Below are 26,246 nucleotides of genomic sequence, written 5' to 3'. Positions count from 1 at the left end.
TATCAATACATATATACATGTATAAGTAACGGACACTAAAAGTATGTTAGCACCTTTCAAAACTCTGGTCCCTCAGTGTTCAACTGTCTTTTTATTCTGGAATGGTCCCTTGCGTATCTTCCTTACTGTTATGCCCAATGATAACATAAATATTTCATTTGCTGGTAGATAGTAATTACTTTAATATGTAGCAAATCAATTAATGTTTCTCACATGCATATAGAAGAACTGATCAAATATATCATTTTCCATGGGACCACCTACTTAATTTCTTTTGAACTCAGAAAAAATCTATGCATAACACCATATAAATAGACATTTTGAACAACAAAATTACAAAGGTCTCATACAATGGTTCACATCATTATTCTTACAAATAAGTAACTGCCACCATATTAGGGAGATTCTGCTATAAATATTAGAATTGTACATATTACATTCCAGTCATGTAAGTCAATTAGGACTAGCACACAATTTTGGTTAATTAGTGCTTTTTACAGCACAATCATCACAAAGGTTAAGGCACCTTACATAATACAATACTGAATGCACTGATTCATATTAAAAGTCTTCGAACACCACATTCACAGCAAAACTTTGCTACGCTCACAGGATACTGAGCTCCACACTCATGACAAAATTTGGGCAGGTGGGATATTACTGCTCCTTGTTGATGTTCTTTTTTGTGATCATGATTATGAGACAGAATGACTGTGTCTCCAGTACCTGGCCTGGGTACCTGAGAAGAAAAAAAAAGTATTAAAATAAAATGTATGAATAAGGGTTACTTCCAGTTTCAAGAAGTTTGTGATATTGATGCACATAGAATTACTGGATATGTTGTCTGCAAACTTAAGTATGTGCGTTACAACTACTATTTAAATGTGAACAATCAAACTTTATGGCTGAATTTATAATCTTAAAAGATTTACATATAACAGCTAATAAGTAAAATGAAATGCAAAAACTAAACAGTGGTGATATGAGAGGATTTATGCAGTTCACTATAAAACTCCATTCATAATAACATGGTTGTCACTCACTACTTTTTTTCATTAACTCTGAAGATTTGTTGTTGTTGTTGTTGTTGTTGTTGAAGCTTGTCACTGGAAATCTAAAACTGATTTACCCAGCTCCATCAATATGTTTTCATAGTTGTCTGCTTAAATGTTGCATGTCTGCATGCTTTTATCTATGTTCAGCCTGTTCAGTTTCCTTTTACCTTCCTCACTTTATTTTTGGTTCCCTGCTTGATCATGATATATGAATTGTTTTCACTTACCATGTTTTTACAAGCAAAGCTGAACAAGGATGACAAAAGACGATAACAGAGGAATGGAATTGCAAGAAAGAAGACTATTAAGGAAATATAACAAAAGCACAACATAAGGTTGGATGATCAGCAATTTATACATGGAGAAAAATAGTAATTGATATTACAATAAACCATTTGTAACAATATAAATGAGAAAATAATTGGTGCCAGCAACACCTTATCTCCAACAATGACAACAACAACATTAATAGCCCTATTCCTCGAGAGAGAATAAATTAGTGATCATTAGGACTTTGCCTTGTAGTTGTCCAGAGGCTGAATTTTTAATACTAGATACTCAGAATGTTACTTCCAGAACACAGTTCCAAATGAATGATTAGAGAAAATGTAAAAAGGAAGGAGCAAATTCTGGAACTGCTAAAGGCCACTGATAATTTGAAGAAAGTGATTTGTGTGTCAGGGTTCCTCTTCATTCAAAACTGTTAACACTAAGAAATTCATCCAGAAAATTTATACTTTGCCAAGCATACTTTTAAGCTACTTAGTTACGTATGGGTTACAAAATACTATAGAAAACTCAAAATGAGAAATATTTCAAACAACTGGCATATATGGCTAGAAAGCCCTATTAAGAATTTTCTTCTCTATTAATGTGACCAAAATACGTTGTTAAATTTTGGTTTTCAGATGACATGACTATGAAACATTCCTGCCTTATCAACTGATAATATTCTTGCCAGAGCTGTGGCTAGATTAAGCTAAAAGGCCTTCTTTTAAAGTCGAAAACACACATAAATTCATGCAAGCACAACTCACATGCACACGCACATGACCACTGAGGCCAGACTCAGTCGGCGTGTGTGTGTGTGTGTGTGTTATGCTTGCATGTGTTTCTACTTTACAAGAAGGCCATTAGTCTGAAAGATTGAATGTATATCAGTCTTTTGGTTGTGCCTGCCTGTGACTCAATATCTTCTCTATATTGTGAGTAGAAAGAGAAAGCTTAGAGAAAGCTTTTGACAATGTTGACTGGAATACTCTCTTTCAAACTCTAAAGGTGGCAGGGGTAAAATACAGGGAGCGAAAGGCTATTTACAATTTGTACAGAAACCAGATGGCAGTTATAAGAGTTGAGGGACATGAAAGGGAAGCAGTGGTTGGGAAGGGAGTAAGACAGGGTTGTAGTCTCTCCCCGATGTTATTCAATATGTATATTGAGCAAGCAGTAAAGGAAACAAAAGAAAAATTCGGAGTAGGTATTAAAATCCATGGAGAAGAAATAAAAACTTTGAGGTTCGCCGATGACATTGTAATTCTGTCAGAGACAGCAAAGGACTTGGAAGAGCAGTTGAACGGAATGGACAGTGTCTTGAAAGGAGGATATAAGATGAACATCAACACAAGCAAAACGAGGATAATGGAATGTAGTCAAATTAAGTCGGGTGATGCTGAGGGAATTAGATTAGCAAATGAGACACTTAAAGTAGTAAAGGAGTTTTGCTATTTGGGGCGCAAAATAACTGATGATGGTCGAAGTAGAGAGGATATAAAATGTAGACTGGCAATGGCAAGGAAATCGTTTCTGAAGAAGAGAAAGTTGTTAACATCGAGTATTGATTTAAGTGTCAGGAAGTCATTTCTGAAAGTATTTGTATGGAGTGTAGCCATGTATGGAAGTGAAACATGGACGATAAATAGTTTGGACAAGAAGAGAATAGAAGCTTTTGAAATGTGGTGCTACAGAAGAATGCTGAAGATTAGATGGGTAGATCACATAACTAATGAGGAAGTATTGAATAGGATTGGGGAGAAGAGAAGTTTGTCGCACAACTTGACCAAAAGAAGGGATCGGTTGGTAGGACATGTTCTGAGGCATCAAGGGATCACCAATTTAGTATTGGAGGGCAGCGTGGAGGGTAAAAATCGTAGAGGGAGACCAAGAGATGAATACACTAAGCAGATTCAGAAGGATGTAGGTTGCAGTAGGTACTGGGAGATGAAGAGGCTTGCACAGGATAGAGTAGCATGGAGAGCTGCATCAAACCAGTCTCAGGACTGAAGACCACAACAACAACAACATTGTGAGTAGCAATCCATCCTTTTCATAATACTGTAGTTATTCCATCACACACACACACACACACACACACACACAGAGAGAGAGAGAGAGAGAGAGAGAGAGAGAGAGAGACCACTTGAAATCAAAATTGGAGTAAACCCCTCAAACCCAGGTCACTAGCATCCAAAAAATATCCTTAAAAGCAAGACTGGAAATATCGTTCAAGAAAACTATGATTAATGCACATGTACCACTTGTGTATATGTAAAGTCTTCATAACATTTTTTAAAAAGGTTACCTAGTTCTACAGTTTAAATATCCCAGAGAACTCATCAAGATTCCCTTGGTGAGAAAGAAACATGAATACATCAAATCAACAAAATGAAGAAAGCTTGATTTCTAACCTGGTAAACCTATAGTAAGAAACACTTGACAATAGATAGTAAGATTCAACACTACAAAACTATAACTGTCCCAGAAGCCACTTACACTTACATGAAACCCAGTTCCAAATTAAAAATGAAAAAAGAACTGATAGTCTATCTGCTTCAGTTGTGTGATCTTATTGCAGATAAGACTGCTATCTGATGCTACACCATGTGACAAGACAAAACACCATTCAGTTTCATGTCTTCTGCAATCCATATTTTTGTCTATGATAGTCATATATGCTTAAAAATTTTTACAAATGCACTAGCCAGTTAATATTGTGGTAAATGAACAGTAACATATGTGGATTAGGTATCTTCCACTAGAAGTTAAATATAAGGGTACTGACTGAAGTACTGTGGCACTATTTAAATGAGGAACTGTAATTCAGCCATGTAAGAGGTCCCTTCCAAAACTCTTGTTTGGCCAATTCTTGAATATTGTTTGTGGATTTGAAACCAATTTGTATCAAGAGATGAAACAGACAAGATTCACAAAAGTTCTCCACACTTTATCATGGATTTGATGCATAGGTGTAAGGGTGTCTATAATTTTTCTTCCCACCGACTATCTGTTAACAGGGTATGAAAGGATAAAAAATGATTCTGATACACTACATACTGTTACCATGCAATTTATAAGCATACCCAGCACATGGAGTGAGGGGGGAAGGATCCTAAACTACGAAAAAAAAAAAAAAGATCTTCACAAATCGAACTCAAAACCTGCCCCACCACACAGACATATAAATTCAGCATCAGTTTGAAGAAAGGTGGATTATGTAATACGAACGCACTAGTAGCAAGTGTACACAGAACTTACTTTCATGAACTCTCAAAACTATTCCACCATTCACCACAAAACTAATATGAATTGTATCCCTCCTCTCCCTTTCATCAGATCACAAACATGACAGCATACATATATAAGACACACACAGGCCACTACAATTAAACAACAAGAATTTAAGACATCGGTAATAAAGAGTGCTGTCTTTGCAAAAACTGATGATTATAGGTCATCTCTATTGAAATTAAGAACAAAGTCAATAAGGAGACAATTAGCACTGAATTAAGTGATCGCACAATATGTCTGCACACAATACACATTTGGTCCCCATTACAAATGAATACTTCAAGTGAATGATGAGACACAAAAGACCTATGTTATTGATTATTTTAAGTCACATCAGTCTGTGGGCCCACTACTGGATGATGAAAATGGAGAAAAAATCATTTTCTATGTTGGTTCAAATAAAACAGTTATGATCCATAGCAAACAAGCCTGTACAATTGCATATCAGTGGTGGTGTTGAATACTGATGTGATCATCTTGAGTCATCATATATCTCAACAGTGCGCCACAGAAATACACACTCTTGTCCAATTATCATCACAGCTTTATGAGGCACAGCATCACATCAACTGTTTAACTAAGGACAGCTTTTTTCCAGTGACAGTAAATTTCAAAAAAGCTTATTAGTAGAAAATTTGAAAAACTGTTACAGGTGGCACTCACACATCTTCCCAACTCACTCACCTGACATTTGTATCTGTGAAGTACAGAGCTGCTCCATCCTATTGATACAAATGCTGAGAACAACCAACTATATTCAAAATCTAATTCCAGAAACTGGGGCACAAAGAGATGAAACAGTTAAAACCAGAAAACCATTGACAGCTTCAAAATCAGAAACCAAATGCCAAAGAGTGACTGATACCATGCAGGAACTTGAAATGAGCAGAAGCAAATTGAAAGCAGTTCTAAGGTACTTCAACAACAATCGTACAGGACCCAACTTGTGAAAAAATTGTAAGTCTGACTGGGAGATTAAATACAACATGGAAGATAAACAATTAATAATTTACTATGCTTTTACATGAAATAGTTATCATTGTTGAGGTGACAAATCAGTTAAGATGTTTAACAAACTCAAAGCTCTGGCAATAGATGATATTGCAGCAGAACAAATCTAACACTTACATGAGAAAAATAGTTGTTGCTAAAATCATTCAACAACTGCATGGCAGCCTGTGATATCCCTAATGACTGGAAAAAAGTGAAAGTGGTCATTGCTATTTTAAAATGTGGACAGAACCTGAAGATCTTAAAAATTATTGCTCAGTCCTCTTGACTTTGGCACTTATGCAAAATTTTTGAGAGTCTCATATTAAACTGACTTACAAGAATGATTGAATCAATGGCATGAGAGCTAAGCATGGCATGAGAGCTAAGCATGTTGTGTGGAAGGAAGGAAGGTATCCTCTTGGCCATGAATGTGATGCTGAGTTCAAATGTGACACAAGTTTGCCTGTATCGGTTCATGAACTGAACGAGACTTTTGACTGTTTGAAGTACCTGTTGTCAGACAACCTAACAAACCATGCAATTCAGCAAATGAACTTGTATGCAACAAAAATGAGACCTGGCTACAGTTAACGCTTGGCTATCGAGGCACGGCAAGACAGGTTTGTCCACGCCATTAGTTAATTTCAAAAAAGAAGTTGCCAGTGCCCTCTGAAAACTATACAAGCCTGTCAGATGCTATACAGGATGCTCCAGCACAATGAAGCTGAGCAGGAATTGAATGAGAATAAATGAACTGGATCCTCTGCAGCTGTTCCTGATGCTCACTTTCAATTGGACAATGTTGGATATTTACCTATATGGGAAGATTGACAGTGATGCATATTTCCACAATGCAAGGGTAGATCCTTTGCCCAGTGCAAGAAGTGTGAAGTTCAACTGTGTGTGAATGAGGCCAGAAACTGCTTCAAAATTTCCACAGACATAGGTAAAGGAGTACTTTTTTCATTTTATTTGTGTATTCGTGCCATGGATCCAAAGTGCTAGAGAGTAGATTTATGACGTTGAATGAGTTGATACATTTTCGTACAGCTAATAATAATCTAAATACAGTATTTGAAAAAAAAATCTAGATATTGCTGACATACAACTGTACCATATTTTCCACTTATAAGAATTAAAAATAATTATAATAAAAAAATTTAAGCTATGAGATCAACTTGATAATTACAAAATAATCTTGTTTATTACTACAATACACACATGACAAGATTATAACTTGTTCATGTACAGAGCAGAGAGACACATCAATCAGATACTTCCTTAAATTATGTTTTAAATAAAGATTTATTATCGCTCATACATTTCACATTGTTTGTTTTGTTTGGCAGAGAACTGAATTTTTAAGTATTACTATACTTCATCTCCCTCTGCGACAGAGATAGATGCTTTAGGTCATAATGGAAATAATTCTTTTGTCTAGTATTATGGCTATGGTATAAACTAATTCTTTGGTAGTGAAAGGAAAGGAATATATGTACTGTGATGTTGTGGTCATTATTTCAAGCTTTTGAAAGTGCTGTGGTATGACATATTTGGACAAGATATTACTCTTTTTTGTGCTATAAAGTTATTCTTTGAAATTGACATGTTGCTCCAGGAGATTACACTATGACACATGAAGAAGTGGAAATACCAAAGTATGCTCATTTTCAGACAGTAATATCTGCAAGACAGGATATATCATAAACAAAGGCAAATGTCTCTGATAATTTAGTGTCTGAAGAATTTGATGTTCCAAATTAAGCTTACTGTATATGTGAATGACTAAAAATTTGGAGGACTTCATTTGCTTTATACATTGTTTGTTATGCACAGTCTGAACTTCCTCTGCATTCTCATGGTTTTTGAGGAACTTAATGAAACTAGTTTTACTTAAGTTTATCAAGAGTAAATAATGCACCACACCATAACTTCTTACAGCATGTTGTTGATGTCAGATTCGATGTCACTTGTAGAAACACTATGTATCACAATGCTTGTATCATCAGCAAATATTGTGGCATTGCATTTTTTTTTTTCGTTTATAGATGAAGGCTGGTCATTAATATACAGATGTGTCTCCTAAGAGTTGTCAATCACATTTTTTCTGGTGTTTTGGCAGATATTTTCAATTTAGTTTTTCCAATGTATAGCTGTAGTCAGCCCAAACGAATACATCTTTCATAGGACACAAAGTGTTAATGGAAACTGCCAGTTTCTTTCCCATTACAAACAAAATGATTTTTAAAGTGGAATTTTACACGCCTATTCCATACAGCGGTCCCACATTATTCCAGTGCAATATTCATTTTATCAAAATGTATTATGGGAACAGTAAAGCATGAAGAATAGCCTGTACTGGACTAAGACGCACTGCTGCATGCTGGTAACAGTCAGTGCAGGCCACGTTGGTGATGTTGCTGCTGAAGCACTGTTTATTCTTTATGTTTTACTTTCCTTGTTAATACACATCAATAAAAAAATATCATGTTATACCTCTCTATTTAATGGGCACATAAAATTCCAATTTTAAAAAACATTTTGTTTATGATGGGAAACAAACCAATTCTTTCCATCAACAATGGGCGTAATTTAAAAGATGTGGTGAACAGTATTTGTTTGGACTGACTCCATCTACACATTGCAAAAATGGAACTACAAATATCTGAAGAAATATCAGAGGAAAAGATATCTCACAATTCTTAGGAGGAACACCCAGTATACAAGAAAAACCAAGAATAGATCCTTGATGAACTCTGTGATGTAATACGAGGGGTACCAACCCCCCCCCCCCCCCCCAAATTGTTTACAAAACAATGTTATCCCCTTCAAAATATTCTCCATTAAAATTAATACATTTGTAGCATGGGTGTTTCCATTGATTGAAACGTTTTTAGTACTCATCTTTAGAAATTGCTGACAGCTTCTCTCTCTCTCTCTCTCTCTCTTTTTTCCCCCTTGACATCTTAAATGTTGTCAGGTCAGTGTCCTTTTATGCAATTTTCATGCATGGGAATAAGAAAATGTCACACGGGGCCAGGTCAGGTGGGTAAGGTGCGTGGGGCAGTGGAACCGTGCCATTTTCAGCCAAAAGCTGTCTTAGCAGATGGCTGTGTGTGCAGGTTGGTTGTCACAGTGGAAGAACCAGTCTCCTCTCTGCCTCACATCAGATCTTTTTTGACTAACACTGTTGCACAATCTTCTTAAAACTTCCAAATATAACATCTGACTGATGGTCTGATCTGGGGGAACAAACTCAGAATGAACTACACTCTTGGCATCAAGAAAGCAAATTAGCATGGGTTTGAATTGATGATATTTTTTTGGATGGGGTGACAATGAAGTCTTCCATTGGTTTGACTGTTACTTGGTTTCTGGGTCAAAACCAGAGCACCATGACTCATCGCTAGCAGTGACCTTTAACAAAAAATCTGGATCAGATTCAAGCTGTTGATTTAAAGCATGACATGTTTCAACTTGACATTCCTTTTGATTGTCAGTCAGAACCTGAGGAATAAACTTGGCAGCAATCCGTTCCATTCCCAAATCTTCCATCAAAATTTACTGAACCGAGCTCCAAGATAACCTACTAATCTCTGAAAGTTGATCAATTTCAACATTTTCATCAATTCAGGCAGTTGATGGATGTTCAGAATGAGGTTTGTCATCAATTGACATGTTGCCATTTTTAAATCCAGCAAACTACTTGTACACTTGAGTTTTTCCCACAGAGTCATTTCGGTAAGCTGTTCTCAACATTAAAACAGTTTTGGCAGCATCTTTACTGAGTGGAAAACTAAATTTCACAGTTGTGCATTGGTCACTTAAAATTGACATTGTAAAAAATGAAACACAAACAAAACAGTACTAGCAAAAATGATCACTGGAGATGAACAGAACAACCCAGGTCAACAACACAGGTGGCACTGAACTGGTAATGAGTTGCACTATACACGCCTAGCGGCAGAAATGCATACTGCACAAGCTCAGCCCATAGCAATGTTATTCAAGTTCTTTTTTTAGGTACCCCCTCATATACTCCATTCAGAGTTCGCTAGATTTTGGTGAGTGCTGTCCCCACATTACCTATTGAGCCAAAGGTTACAAAATGGTGGGGCTTCTTTATGAGTATCTTGTGATCTACACAGCTGAATGCCTTGGACAGATCACAGAAGATGTCAGTCAGTAATTTACTGCTGCATAGAGACTCAAAAATATAATTTGTGAAGGAGCAAATGGTTTCCTGTATGTATAGATGACACTCTGTATAGAGACTATTTTATTTAAATTAAACTGTCTTGTGTTAATAATGTTTAGATTCACAAGACGCTTCACAATTCTGTTGTAGAATACTTTTTCCAGAACTTTTGAAAATGCAGTCTTGAGAGGGATAGGGCAATAGTTAATGATACTCATTTCATCTCCATAGCTGTAAAGTGGTCTGACCACAGGATACTTCATGCTCTCTGGAAACACTCCTTGGCAGTACCTTGTTTATTTCATTACAGCAGGTTTTTCAATTGATTACTAACAATATGAGCTACATGTGAAAAACTTTTACTCCGCAGAGAACCTACAGCTTTTTGATTTCTTTAATGGTGATAACAGTTACACCTATCAGGTTAAAGAGTATACAGAAACAGGTTTTAATATGCTTGTAGATGCAACTCAGAAACCATTGCAACTAATTTGGTTGTTAAAGATATCAGATTTTCTTGTTGTTGTTGTTGTTGTTGTTGTTGTTGTTGTGGTCTTCAGTCCTGAGACTGATTTGATGCAGCTCTCCACGCTACTCTATCCTGTGCAAGCTTCTTCATCTCCCAGTACGTACTGCAACCAACGTCCTTCTGACTCTGCTTAGTGTATTCATCTCTTGGCCTCCCTCTACGATTTTTACCCTCCACACTGCCCTCCAAAACTAAATTTGTGATCCCTTGATGCTCCAGAACATGTCCCACCAACCGATCCCTTCTTCTAGTCAAGTTGTGCCACAAACTCCTCTTCTCCCCAATCCTATTCAGTACCTCCTCATTAGTTATGTGATCTACCCATCTAATCTTCAGCATTCTTCTGTAGCACCACATTTCGAAAATTTCTATTCTCTTCTTGTCCAAATTAGTTATCATCCATGTTTCACTTCCATACATGGCTACACTCCATACATATACTTTCAGAAACGACTTCCTGACACTTAAATCTATACTCGATGTTAACAAATTTCTCTTCTTCAGAAATGCTTTCCTTGCCATTGCCAGTCTACATTTTATATCCTCTCTACTTCGACCATCATCAGTTATTTTGCTCCCTACATAGCAAAAGTCCTTTACTACTTTAAGTGTCTCATTTCCTAATCTAATTCCCTCAGCATCACCCGACTTAATTCAACTACATTCCATTATCCTCATTTTGCTTTTGTTGATGTTCATCTTATATCCTCCTTTTAAGACACTGTCCATTCCGTTCAACTGCTCTTCCAAGTCCTTTGCTTTCTCTGACAGAATTACAATGTCATCAGCGAACCTTAAAGTTTTTATTTCTTCTCCATGGATTTTAATACCTACTCCAAATTTGTCTTTTGTTTCCTTAACTGCTTGCTCAATATACAGATTGAACAACATCGGGGAGAGGCTACAACCCTGTCTCACTCCCTTCCCAACCAATGCTTCCCTTTCATGTCCCTCGACTCTTATAACTGCCATCTGGTTTCTGTAGAAATTGTAAATAGCCTTTCGCTCCCTGTATTTTACTCCTGCCACCTTCAGAATTTGAAAGAGAATATTCCAGTCAAAATTGTCAAAAGCTTTCTCCAAGTCTACAAATGCTAGAAACGTAGGTCTGCCTTTTCTTAATCTAGCTTCTACAATAAGTCATAGGGTCAGTATTGCCTCACGTGTTCCCATATTTCTACGGAATCCAAACTGATCTTCCCCAAGGTCGGATTCTACCAGTTTTTCCATTCGTCTGTAAAGAATTTGTGTTAGTATTTTGCAGCCGTGACTTATTAAACTGATAGTTCGGTAATTTTCACATCTGTCAACACCTGCTTTCTTTGGGATTGGAACTACTATATTCTTCTTGAAGTCTGAGGGTATTTCGCCTGTCTCATACATTTTTCTCACCAGATGGTAGAGTTTTGTCAGCACTGGCTCTCCCAAGACTGTCAGTAGTTCTAATAGAATGTTGTCTACTCCCGGGGCCATGTTTTGACTCAGGTCTTTCAGTGCTCTGTCAAACTCTTTTCGCAGTATCATATCTCCCATTTCAATAATATTGTCCTCAAGTACTTCGCCCTTGTATAGACCCTCTATATACTCCTTCCACCTTTCTGCTTTCCCTTCTTTGCTTAGAACTGGGTTTCCATCTGAGCTCTTGATATTCATACAAGTCGTTCTCTTTTCTCCCAAGGTATCTTTAATTTTCCTGTAGGCAGTATCTATCTTACCTCTAGTGAGATAAGCCTCTACATCCTTACATTTGTCCTCTAGCCATGTCTGCTTAGCCATTTTGCACTTCCTGTCGATCTCATTTTTGAGACGTTTGTATTCCTATTTGCCTACTTCATTTACTGCATTTTTATATTTTCTCCTTTCGTCAATTAAATTCAATATTAATTCTGTCACCCAAGGATTTCTATTAGCCCTCATCATTTTACCTACTTGATCCTCTGCTGGCTTCACTACTTCATCCCTCAAAGCTACCCATTCTTCGTCTACTGTATTTCTTTCCCCCATTCTTGTCAATTGTTCCCTTATGCTCTCCCTGAAACTCTGTATAACCTCAGGTTTAGTCAGTTTATCCAGGTCCCATCTCCTTAAATTCCCATCTTTTTGCAGTTTCTTCAGTTTTAATCTACAATTCATAACCACATCTGCCCCTGGAAATGTCTTACAATTTCAAACCTGGTTCCTAAATCTCTGTCTTACCATTATATAATCTATCTGAAACCTGTCAGAATCTCCAGGCTTCTTCCATGTATACAACCTTCTTTTATGATTCTTGAACCAAGTGTTAGCTATGATTAAGTTGTGCTCTGTGCAAAATTCCACCAGGCGGCTTCCTCTTTCATTTCTTACCCCCAATCCATATTCACCTACTACATTTCCTTCTCTCCCTTTTCCTACTACCAAATTCCAGTCACCCATGACTATTAAATCTTCATCTCCCTTCACTATCTGAATAATTTCTTTTATTTCATCATACATTTCTTCAATTTCTTCATCATCTGCAGAGCTAGTTGGCATATAGACTTGTACTACTGTCGTAGGCGTGGGCTTCGTGTCTATGTTGGCCACAACAATGCATTCGCTGTGCTGTTTGTAGTAGGTTACCTGCATTCCTATTGTTTTATTCATTATTAAACCTACTCCTGCATTACCCCTATTTGATTTTGCATTTATAACCCTGTATTCACCTGACCAAAAGTCTTGTTCCTCCTGCCACTGAACTTCACTAATTCCCACTATATCCAACTTTAACCAATCCATTTCCCTTTTTAAATTTTCTAACCTACCTGCCCGATTAAGGGATCTGACATTCCACGCTCCGATCCGTAGAACGCCAGTTTTCTTTCTCCTGATAACGACGTCCTCTTGAGTAGTCCCCGCCCAGAGATCCGAATGGGGGACTATTTTACCTCCGGAATATTTTACCCAAGAGGACGCCATCATCATTTATCCATACAGTAGAGCTGCATGCCCTCGGGAAAAATTACGGCCGTAGTTTCCCCTTGCTTTCAGCCATTCACAGACCAGCACAGCAAGGCCATTTTGGTTAGTGTTACAAGGCCAGATCAGTCAATCATCCAGACTGTTGCCCCTGCAACTACTGAAAAGGCTGCTGCCCCTCTTCAGGAACCATACGTTTGTCAGGCCTCTCAACAGATACCCCTCCGTTGTGGTTGCACCTACAGTACGGTTATCTGTATTGCTGAGGCACGCAAGCCTCCCCACCAACGGCAATTATAAACATAATCCACGAAATACTGTAGCTAATAAGAAAATATATGCAGAGCTCACCATTTTGTGAGTAATATTGTAACTGGTCTGTCCACCAGCTTCACTGGTTTTCTGTGTACTTTTGTTGGTGTGTGGGGTAATGCTGTGGTGACACACTTTATTGAATATCTGTAGGCTTTTGGAGCTGTTTTGGTTCAAACTGAAATTCGTCAGTTCTGCTTCTGTTTATGTTAATACTTCTTCTAGTTGCTGGTTGTGGTGTAAAAAGAAAAATGATATAATGGTGGGAGGAAGCATGCAAGTTCTTCCCTTTTGGGAAGCATCAGGGAGCAAATATAGGGACCCTCCTGCATTTGCTTTGTGGCCATAGGAAAAAATTCTGGGGGAAACCTTGGCTAAGAGTGGTGTCACGCATATTCTACCAGACTAGCATGTCAACTAATGAGGTCTCTATCCTGGCTGGTTACTAACACAGTAGTTGAGCCTGCCTGTTCATATGAAGAATCTTCTTCCTCAGTCTTATCAAAACATATAAGGATAGTTTGATTTCTTGGACATTAGTTACTATGCAGGACTGGAAGATTGAAGATTAAAAGGTTCCAGATTTCTTTTTAGAAGCCCACATGTTGTCCTACCACTAAGATTTTCAAAGGAAAGGAATCTTTCAACAGATTTCTTCTTCTTAATGTACTGCAGTATAATGACAAATTGACTTCTGCACATAATATCTGTTGTTTCATTTTCCTGCACAGACACAAAACTGGCAGCATTAATGTCTTTATTCAGTTCTTCAATGTAAACTTAGTACATACAGACCTAAAAGTTCATTTTGTATCACGTGCGACATATAAACACATAAAAAAAAAGTTTTGCATCAGCCCGGTTCCCAGAACTCCTGAAGATAATCGTTGACTATGGATATTGTATCACAGACACAGTCCCTTTGACTGTTCAGAGATGTCACTAAACACGTCCAAAGATGTAAACAACCATGCATGAGCTGCGCCTATTAGACAGAAGGGGTCCGACAGCCGATCAGTTCCTCATTCCACCAGGAAGGAGGTACACAGCTCATGTTGTCTGTAGTTCAACCATGCCTAGACAGTCAATACCGCAGTTCAATCGCATCTGCACTGTTACTTTGTGCCAGGAAGGGCTCTCAAAAGGGAAGTGTCACAGGTGTCTCGGACTGAACCAAAGTGATGTTGTTCAGACGTGGAGAAGATACAGAGAGAGAGACAGGAACTGTCGATGACGTGCCTCGCTCAGGCTGCACAAGGGCTAATACTGCAGTGGATGACTGCTACCTACGGATTATGGTTCAGAAGAAGCCTTACAGCAATGCCACCATGTTGAATAATGCTTTTTGTGCAGCCATAGGACGTGATATGACTCACACTGTGCGCAATAGGCTGCATCATGTGCAACTACATTCCTGATGTCCGTGGCGACGCCCTTCTTTGAAACCACAACACCATGCAGCACGGTACAGATGGGCCCAACAACATGGTGAATGGACTGCTCAGGATTGGTATCACGTTCTCTTCACCGATGAGTGTCGTATAAGCCTTCAACCAGACAATCGTCTGAGATGTGTTTGGAGGCAACCTGGTCAGGCTGAATGCCTTAGATACACTGTCCAGTGATTGCAGCAAGATGGAGGTTCCCCGATGTTTTGGGGTGGCATTATGTGGGGCTGATGTATGCCGTATGATACATGAATGCCATCCTCCGACCGATTGGCAGCATATTGGCGAGGCGTTCGTCTTCATAGACAACAATTCGTGCACCCATTGTGCACATCTTGTGAATGACTTCCTTCAGGATAACGACATCACTTGATTAGAGTGGCCAGCATGTTCTCCAGATATGAACCCTATCAAACATGCGTGGGATAGATTGAAAAGAGCTGTTTATAGAAGACATGACCCACCTACCACTCTGAGGGATCTACGCACAATTGCTGTTGAGGAGTAGGACAATCTGGACCAACAGTGCCTTGATGAACTTGTGGATAGTATGCCATGATGAATAGAGGCATGCACTAATGCAGGAGGACGTGCCACTGGGTATTACAGGTACCGGTGTGTACAGCACTCTGGACCACCAACTCTGTAGGTCTCACTGTATCGTGGTACAACATGCAGTGTGTGGTTTTCATGAGCAATAAAAAGGGCGGAAATGATGTTTATGTTGATCTCTATTCTAATTTTCTGTACAGGTTCCGGAACTCTCATAACCAAGGTGATGCAAAACTTTTTTGGATGTGTGTATTTACATATGGAAGTACTAGAACTGCTTAAGTGCTAATCTAACATGCTTTCAAGATTTTCCAGAAGAGATAACAAATCTAAGAAACTGCCATGGTTTGCTGAATCCTGTCTTTAAATGTGAGCCCTTACTGCTAATTCATGAGTTCCACAAAATATTAAGCGCTCTACTATTTTGTTTAATATGTGTCTATTCTTTATAAGTAATTCATTACGTTACTGAATTGTCATTGTATACACCGAATCAGTCTGAGCAACAATGTTAATTGTGCCACATATTTTGTATTTACATGTTGTTGTTGTGGTCTTCAGTCCTGAGACTGGTTTGATGCAGCTCTCCATGCTACTCTATCCTGTGCAAGCTTCTTCATCTCCCAGTACCTACTGCAACCTACATCCTTCTGAAACTGCTTAGTGTATTGATCTCTTGGTCTCCCTCTACAATTTTTACCCTCCACGCTGCCCTCCAATGCTAAATTTGTGATCCCTTGATGCCTCAAAACATGTCCTACCAACCGATCCCTTCTTCTAGTCAAGTTGTGCCACAAACTTCTCTTCTCCCCAATCCTATTCAATACCTCCTCATTAGTTACGTGATCTACCCACCTTATCTTCAGCATTCTTCTGTAGCACCACATTTCGAAAGCTTCTATTCTCTTCCTGTCCAAACTGGTTATCGTCCATGTTTCACTTCCATACATGGCTACACTCCATACAAATACTTTCAGAAACGACTTCCTGACACTTAAATCTATACTCGATGTTAACAACTTTCTCTTCTTCAGAAACGATTTCCTTGCCATTGCCAGTCTACATTTTATATCCTCTCTACTTCGACAATCATCAGTTATTTTACTCCCTAAATAGCAAAACTCCTTTACTACTTTAAGTGTCTCATTTCCTAATCTAATCCCCTCAGCATCACACGATTTAATTTGACTACATTCCATTATCCTCATTTTGCTCTTGTTGATGTTCATCTTATATCCCCCTTTCAAGACACTGTCCATTCTGTTCAACTGCTCTTCCAAGTCCTTTGCTGTCTCTGACAGAATTACAATGTCATCGGCGAACCTCAAAGTTTTTATTTCTTCTCCGTGGATTTTAATACCTACTCCGAATTTTTCTTTGTTTCCTTTACTGCTTGCTCAATATACAGATTGAATAACATCGGGGAGAGGCTACAACCCTGTCTCACTCCTTTCCCAACCACTGCTTCCCTTTCATGCCCCTCGACTCTTATAACTGCCATCTGGTTTCTGTAGAAATTGTAAATAGCCTTTCGCTCCCTGTATTTTACCCTTGCCACCTTCAGAATTTGAAAGAGAGTATTCCAGTTAACGTTGTCAAAAGCTTTCTCTAAGTCTACAAATGCTAGAAACGTAGGTCTGCCTTTTCTTAATCTTTCTTCTAAGATAAGTTGTAAGGTTAGTATTGCCTCACGTGTTCCAACATTTCTACGGAATCCAAACTGATCTTCCCCGAGGTCGGCTTCTACCAGTTTTTCCATTCGTCTGTAAAGAATTCGCGTTAGTATTTTGCAGCTGTGACTTATTAAACTGATAGTTCGGTAATTTTCACATCTGTCAACACCTGCTTTCTTTGGGATTGTAATTATTATATTCTTCTTGAAGTCTATGGGTATTTCACCTGGCTCATACATCTTGCTCACCAGATGGTAGAGTTTTGTCATGACTGGCTCTCCCAAGGCCATCAGTAGTTCTAATGGAATGTTGTCTACTCCCGGGGCCTTGTTTCGATTCAGGTCTTTCAGTGCTCTGTCAAACTCTTCACGCAGTATCTTATCTCCCATTTCATCTTCATCTACATCCTCTTCCATTTCCATAATATTGTCCTCAAGTACATCGCCCTTGTATAAACCCTCTATATACTCCTTCCACCTTTCTGCCTTCCCTTCTTTGCTTAGAACTGGGTTGCCATCTGAGCTCTTGATATTCATACAAGTGGTTCTCTTCTCTCCAAAGGTCTCTTTAATTTTCCTGTAGGCAGTATCTATCTTACCCCTAGTGAGACAAGCCTCTACATCCTTACATTTGTCCTCTAGCCATCCCTGCTTAGCCATTTTGCACTTCCTGTCGATCTCATTTTTGAGACGTTTGTATCCCTTTTAGCCTGCTTCATTTACTGCATTTTTATATTTTCTCCTTTCATCAATTAAATTCAATATTTCTTCTGTTACCCAAGGATTTCTATTAGCCCTCGTCTTTTTACCTACTTGATCCTCTGCTGCCTTCACTACTTCATCCCTCAGAGCTACCCATTCTTCTTCTACTGTATTTCTTCCCCCATTCCTGTCAATTGTTCCCTTATGCTTTCCCTGAAACTCTGTACAACCTCTGGTTCTTTCAGTTTATCCAGGTCCCATCTCCTTAAATTCCCGCCTTTTTGCAGTTTCTTCAGTTTCAATCTGCAGTTCATAACCAATATATTGTGGTCAGAATCCACATCTGCCCCTGGAAATGTCTTACAATTTAAAACCTGGTTCCTAAATCTCTGTCTTAGCATTATGTAATCTATCTGATACCTTTTAGTATCTCCAGGATTCTTCCAGGTATACAACCTTCTTTCATGATTCTTGAACCAAGTGTTAGCTATGATTAAGTTATGCTCTGTGCAAAATACTACAAGGCGGCTTCCTCTTTCATTTCTTCCCCCCAATCCATATTCACCTACTATGTTTCCTTCTCTCCCTTTTTTACTGACGAATTCCAGTCACCCATGACTATTAAATTTTCGTCTCCCTTCACTACCTGAATAATTTCTTTTATCTCGTCATACATTTCATCAATTTCTTCATCATCTGCAGAGCTAGTTGGCATATAAGCTTGTACTACTGTGGTAGGCATGGGCTTTGTGTCTATCTTGGCCACAATAATGCGTTCACTATGCTGTTTGTAGTAGCTAACCCACACTCCTATTTTTTTATTCATTATTAAACCTACTCCTGTATTACCCCTATTTGATTTTGTATTTATAACCCTGTAATCACCTGACCAAAAGTCTTGTTCCTCCTGCCACCGAACTTCACTAATTCCCACTATATCTAACTGTAACCTATCCAGTTCCCTTTTTAAATTTTCTAACCTACCTGCCTGATTAAGGGATCTGACATTCCACGCTCCGATCCGTAGAATGCCAGTTTTCTTTCTCCTGATAACGACGCCCTCTTGAGTAGTCCCCACCCGGAGATCCGAATGGGGGACTATTTTACCTCCGGAATATTTTACCCAAGAGGACGCCATCATCATTTAATCATACAGTAAAGCTGCATGTCCTCGGGAAAAATTACGGCTGTAGTTTCCCCTTGCTTTCAGCTGTTCGCAGTACCAGCACAGCAAGGCCGTTTTGGTTAATGTTACAAGGTCAGATCAGTCAATCATCCAGACTGTTGCCCCTGCATATATTTACATATGTTTTCTAAATGTAGTCCACTTTTTTCATGTTTCTTAATTCACTCACTTAAATGCTTTAGATCATTAGAGATGACTGTTATCCAGAATCCTCCTTCACCGAATAACACACAATAGAAACAAAATAATTTTTGTTTCTCTTCATTCACTGTTAAGCAAGACTTTTTACAGAACACTGTGCTGCATAAAGTTCACTTCTTTCTTCTGTCAAGTTGAAACAACAAGATATCTTTTGGTTGCTGTGTGACTAGCCACTTGATATCTAGCTCCTTTTCAGTACTTAATAAATGAAAGGCTGTTTTAAGCAAACAGTCTACCCTATTTGTTTTAAAATCACTGTACGAACACTTGAGTTTCAACGACACAGCTCCAGAATATGGGACACTACTGAGAAGTGGCCTCATTCACTGTTTTCCACATTTTTTATTGATGAATGGCAGCAGGGGGGAAAAGGACTGCAGTAAGACACATGACAGCAGCTACAGTTAGGTGCTGTGGGCCAAAGGTTGCTGGCCTCAAACATTGTGAGAACTTGTGGACAGGTGGGCAAGAGGAGGACAGTGGGAATGAAGCAAAGACAGTGGGGTTCACTGGGATGTGGGGAAAGAAGGGTATGGGTGAGATGGTCCACCTTATTTGTATGATATGCTTGTGTTCTTCTTCTCTCAAACTCTCTTCATTGATGTGCGTGTGTTCTTCTCCTCCCAAACTCTCTTCATTGATGTGCTTGTGTGCTTCTTCTCCCAAACTCTCTTCAACTTCTCACTGTTGCCTCTCCATCATTCTGTCCATGTTCTCTTAGTGATAACACTTTGTTTCACTTTAAACTGATGCTAGTTAAATAGAGTTTTGAAAGCAGCTGTGTCCAGTAGAATTATGTGTAATATCTATTTCCTGAAGTTCTGTTAGTTTCAAGTATTCAATTGTTTTTAATTGTCATTTTGAAAGCAAGGTAGAGAATCCTTTTGCATGGCTTCTGAGAATGCAGCCATAAAATTTTAATCATCTTTCCTTGAAAGTGCCTGAGATTCTCTCCAAATTTTCATATAACTCAACTGATTTCCATATCATCCAGATTCCCTCAGCACAAACCAGACCGTGAATTTCCCTTAGTATTTTCCTTTCTTCTTTCTCTATGTTTTTAGTTAATGATCTGCCTCCAATGATTACCGTCTCTGATACATATAATGCTTCAGGTTTGACTACTGTGATGGAATGTCTTAATTTTGCATAACACAATCTCAACTTTTTTATTGTATCTGTTCCATGTAGTTCAATAAGCTTTTTTGTACTTTAATGATTCTCTCTTGTTTGCTTCCTGAATTAATCCAGAGGGTTGGATCATTTCTCCAAGGCATTTAAAATTGGATACCTGATACATTTTGTCATACTGTGTAAGCAAAGGTTGTCCATACAGGTATTATAGAGGACCTTTCAAGTACAGTATCGGGTTTTTTCATAAGAATTTTTCAGTCCACTTTCAGTTGCTATTTCATGGAGTTTTTCAAGGGAATTAACTCCCTCTTCTCCTGTGTCTGAAAAGATCGCTAGATCATCTGCATACACCAAATATCGTAAATGAATTTTAGTTTCAAATAGTATGCCAATTGTTATTCCTTTTACTTCTTTTTCTCATGTTCTAATTATTTTTTTTTAGTACAACACTGAATGATAAGGGGGCAGCCCGCCTCTCTGACAGACCTGCTTTTATATTAAAAGCTACAGACATTTTACTATAGAATATAAACTTTGAACTGCTATCAGTTAATGTTTGTTTACTCAAGAGCCTTGTATTTCTATCCACTTTAAATTCTTCTAGTATATTAAGAAGTGTACATCAAGCTACTGAATCATATGCTTTTTTGAAGTCTACAAAGGTGATCACCAGTCATTTGCCCTTGCTGACTTGTAAGACCATCTTAAGGTTGAGAATTTGTTCCACACAGGATCTATTTTTCCTAAAACCCGCTTGATATCTGCCAATCAAATGATCCATTTGTTCTTCAAACTTCTTAAGTATAATTTCTGACAGAATTTTGTAACTGGCAGCAATGAAATCCCTCTGTAGTTATTTACATCGGTTTTATCCCCTTTCCTGTGTAAGGGTTGATTATAGCACACTGCCATTCTTTAGAGATTTTCTGTTCAGCCAAATATCTGTAAGAACTTTATGATTTTTCTGTAAAGGCTTTTTACTACTTGTTTTCCACATTTCTATTATCATCCCATCTTCCACTGGAGCTTTATTATTTTTAAGTTCATGTATGGGTTTACCAATCTGTTCTATTGTTGTTGAGTTCTGATTCTGTGTTTGGCTCCAGTTTTTCAAACGTGAATTCAACTGTGGGAGATTCATGCTTTAAAAAAGGTTTAAAGTATTCTGCTAATATTTTATGGTTCTCCTACTATTTATTTCCAAAGTCACATCTGGTCATCCAAAACAGAGACTGATTGCCTGATATGTTAACATCTCCCATCTTAAAATTCGATAGAAATCTTGTGTGTTATTTTTCTTGAATTATTATTCTATTTCTGCTAAGTCTGGTTTTATCATAATGGCATTTTACAGATCAAATGATATATGAACACTGTCTCTGAATTGCGGTAAATTTGCGCCACTTTCATGTGGTTTTACAGTAATTCCAATCTTTCCACGATTTAATTTTTTGTTCTGCTATTATTGTCACTGCTGTTATTCTACCACCTACATTTATGTTTCCTTGGGCATATAACAATACTCTGGGAACTTTGAAAGAGAATGCCTTTCAGTTTCGACCAGCTGGGAGATTCTGGGCTGAGGATGTGTGCACGGAAGACATTAAAATTTTGTGTAAGATATTCTGGATCAATTCTTGGATTTCTACTTATTCTCAGCTTGGTTCTATTTGGCTTGAATTTAAATATAATTAACAACAGGCTGTGATGAGAATTTCCCCGTTTTCACTTAAACATTAAAAATTTCTATTCGATTTCTCTCCAAGCTAAGGATCTGGAGTTCTCCAAGTTGTCTTCTTGTTAGGACATATTAAAAAATGACTGACACAAATTTCAGTTCAAAGACTTTGCAAAAGCTTATTAGTCCCTCTCAATTGTTATTAGTATTCTTGTGAGCAGGGTACTGTCCTACAGTTGGTCTGAATTTCTTTTTCTTGCCAATTTATGTGTTAAATCTCCCATCAAAATTTTATGAGTAATATGGTGATAACGAACAGCACCCGTAATTTCTTCCAGTAATTCCCAGAATTCCTCCACTTTTCATAGCTCTTTTTGTCTACAGTTGTTTGTTGGTGCACGGGCATTGATTAACGAATAAGCTTAGTTCCCTGATTTAATTGATAGTAATAAAATCCTTCCAGAAAGTGAAACAAAGTACAGTATTGAATTTATGATATTTCTATTGACTACAGACCCAGTTCCAGATTGCAGTGGTTTGTTAGGTCCCAAGACCCCTGATTCACCTTTGTAAATTCTGTAATTTCCTGAATGAAAGCAGCTTTAATCTTTATATCTCATTTCTTACAGAGCCAGAATTTGGATGTTGAGGTTGACAGGCATATCAGTCAGTTGCTTCAATTTTACAGCTTCTAGAAGTGTGCTGATGTTCGCAGTACCAATAAAATGTTTTATTTATGTACAAAGAGATTAAGGAAACTCCAGTACTTTCTCACATGATGATTTTGGTTCTCCAGAATCTGATGACCGAGGAAAGCTAGTAAATTTAGTAGAGCTTAGGGTAGTTGCATTTATTCCATCATGCTAGTAAGTTAAAGTTAATGTGAAGATCAATATTTTGTTTTTAGAACTGTTAATTTCAGATTTTATGCACATATTTTTCAACATCCTGATTACCTTAGCTATAATTTTAGAATAAGCCTTATAGTGCTCTAACAGGTCAGGCCTACTTGAATTTTTTTTAGTGCTATGTATGGGTCTCTCTTCCTGCATCCCATTTGTGAGCCATGGGTTTTTTAACTGATTGATTGGTCTGAACTCTGTATGACTTTTCGGGGAAAACGTTATCCATAATATACGCCATTTTCTTGGAAAAGAAACTGTATTTTAAAATAACATCATCTGCATAGTAGTTTCCTGCAGGCATACTTTGAGAGCTTGCATATCTTCCTCCTCTATTATTTTAACTTTTCTCCACAGGGGGTTAGTTTTGTTCTGAGGAGTGCTAAAGTTGTTAAAAATTACACTTTGTCCTTCATGGTCAGAAAGACCATTTATAACAGATTAGCACTGATATATTTGGCTTTACTCTGTTCTACAAAAATATTATCAATTAGGGAGTTAAAGATGATAATAATTCTGGTAGGGAAATCAACAACGGAAACAAGATAATAAATATACATCATTTGTAATGAAATCTACATTAAAATCTACAATTACTACAAGATCCTTGTTTCTCCTAGGTTAGTGTGGTAGCACAGAATCCCACTGTTTTAAAAATAAATTAAACTGCCAGATGGTTCCCCATACCGAAGTGCAACTGACAGCTTAGAAAACCTTCTGGTTTGGTAGTAGGAATGAGAGAGAAAAAAGACTAATTGAGTTCTGCAATATATTACACATAGTAATAGTGAATACACTGTTAAAAATCATAAGAGGAAGAGGTGTACTTGGAAAAGATGTGGAGACACAGGAGGATTCCATCTGGATTAATTCATGGTGGGAGAGGGATTCCAAAATTAGATATTGGATTATAACACATATCCAGACTTAGATCATAATTTAGTAATGACAAAGAGGAAACAGAAGTTCAAGAATATCGTCTGGAAGAATCATTGTGGATAGAAATATGATACTGCTGTGGACTGATGAGAGCTGTCTGAAGTTCTCTAAGACCATAGTTACTGAGATAATGAATACCAGAGTATGTGGTTTGATAGAAGAGGAATGGAAATCTCCAGAAAATAATAGTATCAGAGGTTGTGTAGACAAAGATAGATACATGGAAGATAACTGCAAAGAAACCTTCAGTAAGAAAAGAAATACTTTGATTGACTGACAAAATGAGCAAGTACATAAACAGTCAGCAAAAGACAGGAATACAACAATGTAGTCACAAGGTGAAATGGCTGCAAGTAAATGTGAAGAAACTGAAAAAGAAATGGTTGCTGGAAGACTAATTCAGCACTTTGAAAAGTCAAAACAGCCTTCAATGGAATGAAACACAAAAGCACCAACATTAAGAACACAAGAGGATTTCATGTTTATATGTAGAGGAGTGTGGATAGGTGGAAAGACTACCCCGAAGGCCTCAATGAGAATAAGGAACAGTCTGATGATGTAATAGAAGAAGAAATAGGAGTTGAACTAGAAATCATAATCTATACTCTGGTTCTGGAAGCCCTGGGTTTAGTCTCAGATAGGGGAGTGCATTTTCCCTGTTTCCAGTCCCTCCAGATTGGCTCAGGTCCACTTGGCCTGCTACCAAGTGAGTAGTGGGGAACTTCCCCAGGGGTAAAAGGCCTGGGGTGATGGGCTTGCAATAGCATGGACAGATAAATGTGAGAACTATCACACAATCATTTTAACATATAATGTAGCCACATTGTTGTTGAGAATAATATACATAAAAATAAAAAAATCAAGGCGTGCATCCCTGATCAAAAGAAGCATAATAGTAACAACATCAGCCTTAATTTGAAAAAAAAATTTTTTTGAGAATTGATGTCTGGAGCACAGCAATATATGAAGTGAACCATGGACTGTGAGTTGGGTGTCACCTGCCACCAACCACAGTACTAGACACTGAGTCCAGCACCCTTCGCTACAATAGCCATTGTGCTGTCATTGCACAGCCGTTGCTCACACACTGACCACAGCCTTGCTGGGTGCCAACTGCTTTACGTCCTCAACTTGCTCAGCTGTCACCAGGTGATGCCATTGCTCACCATGGGCCACTGTCTTGTGGGACTTGACAGTTACAAATGCTAGGGGACAATCCAATTTAAGTAATTAAACAGGGACTCTGAACATTCTTACTGGTAGATATAGTGTAACCTTATTTCTTGTTGTCTAGTAGTGGCTATTTTGTTCTTGTCATCAAGTAGTAAATTTTTGTTTTCCTATTAATGATATTCCATGTTTGTCGACTTAATAAACCATTGTTCATCATTACCAGTGGCACATCAGTAAGTTTTCTGCCCCTTTGGTCACAGATGTAAAATTGGTGATGAGGACAAAAGTTTTGTGATGTGCAACACTCATAGTTTGTGGGGCTCTTCTTCATGATTTCCAAGGCTTCAGATCCCCTGCAACACTGGAAACAACTATGGGTCTTGCAAAACGAGCTGCTGCAGACATTGAGCAGGATGACCACAGACTTACAAGACACTCTGGTATCGGGTCAAGTACCTGTGAAGACTCCTCTTGCTCCACTGCCCCTGCTGCCCGGACCTGGCTCTATTTCTCCTCCTACATCATCTGTGTCTTCACAACTGGCTGTCACTGCACCAAAACATCTATTGCCCAGAGCAGTGCCACCCCTTCCATGAACGGCCAGCCTGATGCTGGCCTGCACACTGCCAGTCTGTACATTGTCCACCTGCCCATTGCTGGCTGGCATGCCACCAGCCCACCTGCTCCCGGCCCCTGTGCCACTGGCCCACACATTGCCGGCCCGTTGGTGTTGTTACCTCCATGCACATAACTGCATCAATGCACACATCGACACACCATTGCATTCCTACATGGCCAAATTACCTGCACATAGTCTACTCTATTTTCTCCTCAACTATTCATGGGGTATCCTGCATCTCGGACCCAACATGTTCCTGTTTTTGCATCACCATCTCATCTGGAGCCACCTATTTCAGTGCAGCCAGCACTTCAGCTGTCTCCTACTCTCGCTGCTGAGACTCTTCAGCCTCCCTTCATCATACAATGGTCCTCTACCTGTTGATGTCGCTGTCCTGTTGGCTTCTTCTCCCATGGCCTCCTTCATTCCTTTGCCATTTCTCATCTCTCAAG

The 26,246-nt window shown here is 38.4% G+C and overlaps 1 protein-coding gene across 1 annotated transcript in view; it reads right to left on the bottom strand.

Annotated features, from left to right (window-relative positions):
• Nucleotides 1–470: 470 nt before the first annotated feature.
• The window catches only part of LOC126457736 (uncharacterized), a 347,274-nt gene continuing 321,498 nt past the window's right edge, over nucleotides 471–26,246 (bottom strand). Inside the window, exon 10 of the mRNA XM_050094281.1 lies at nucleotides 471–739. Within this exon, the coding sequence (XP_049950238.1) occupies nucleotides 557–739 (183 nt within the window). The 3' untranslated portion in view covers nucleotides 471–556. The remainder of the gene's footprint in view (nucleotides 740–26,246) is intronic.

This window comes from Schistocerca serialis, chromosome 2 (genome assembly GCF_023864345.2).
Source record: "Schistocerca serialis cubense isolate TAMUIC-IGC-003099 chromosome 2, iqSchSeri2.2, whole genome shotgun sequence".
Classification (NCBI taxonomy): Eukaryota; Metazoa; Arthropoda; class Insecta; order Orthoptera; family Acrididae; genus Schistocerca; species Schistocerca serialis.
Note: the sequence above shows the minus strand (reverse complement) of the source record. Positions and strands in the feature narration are given on the sequence as shown.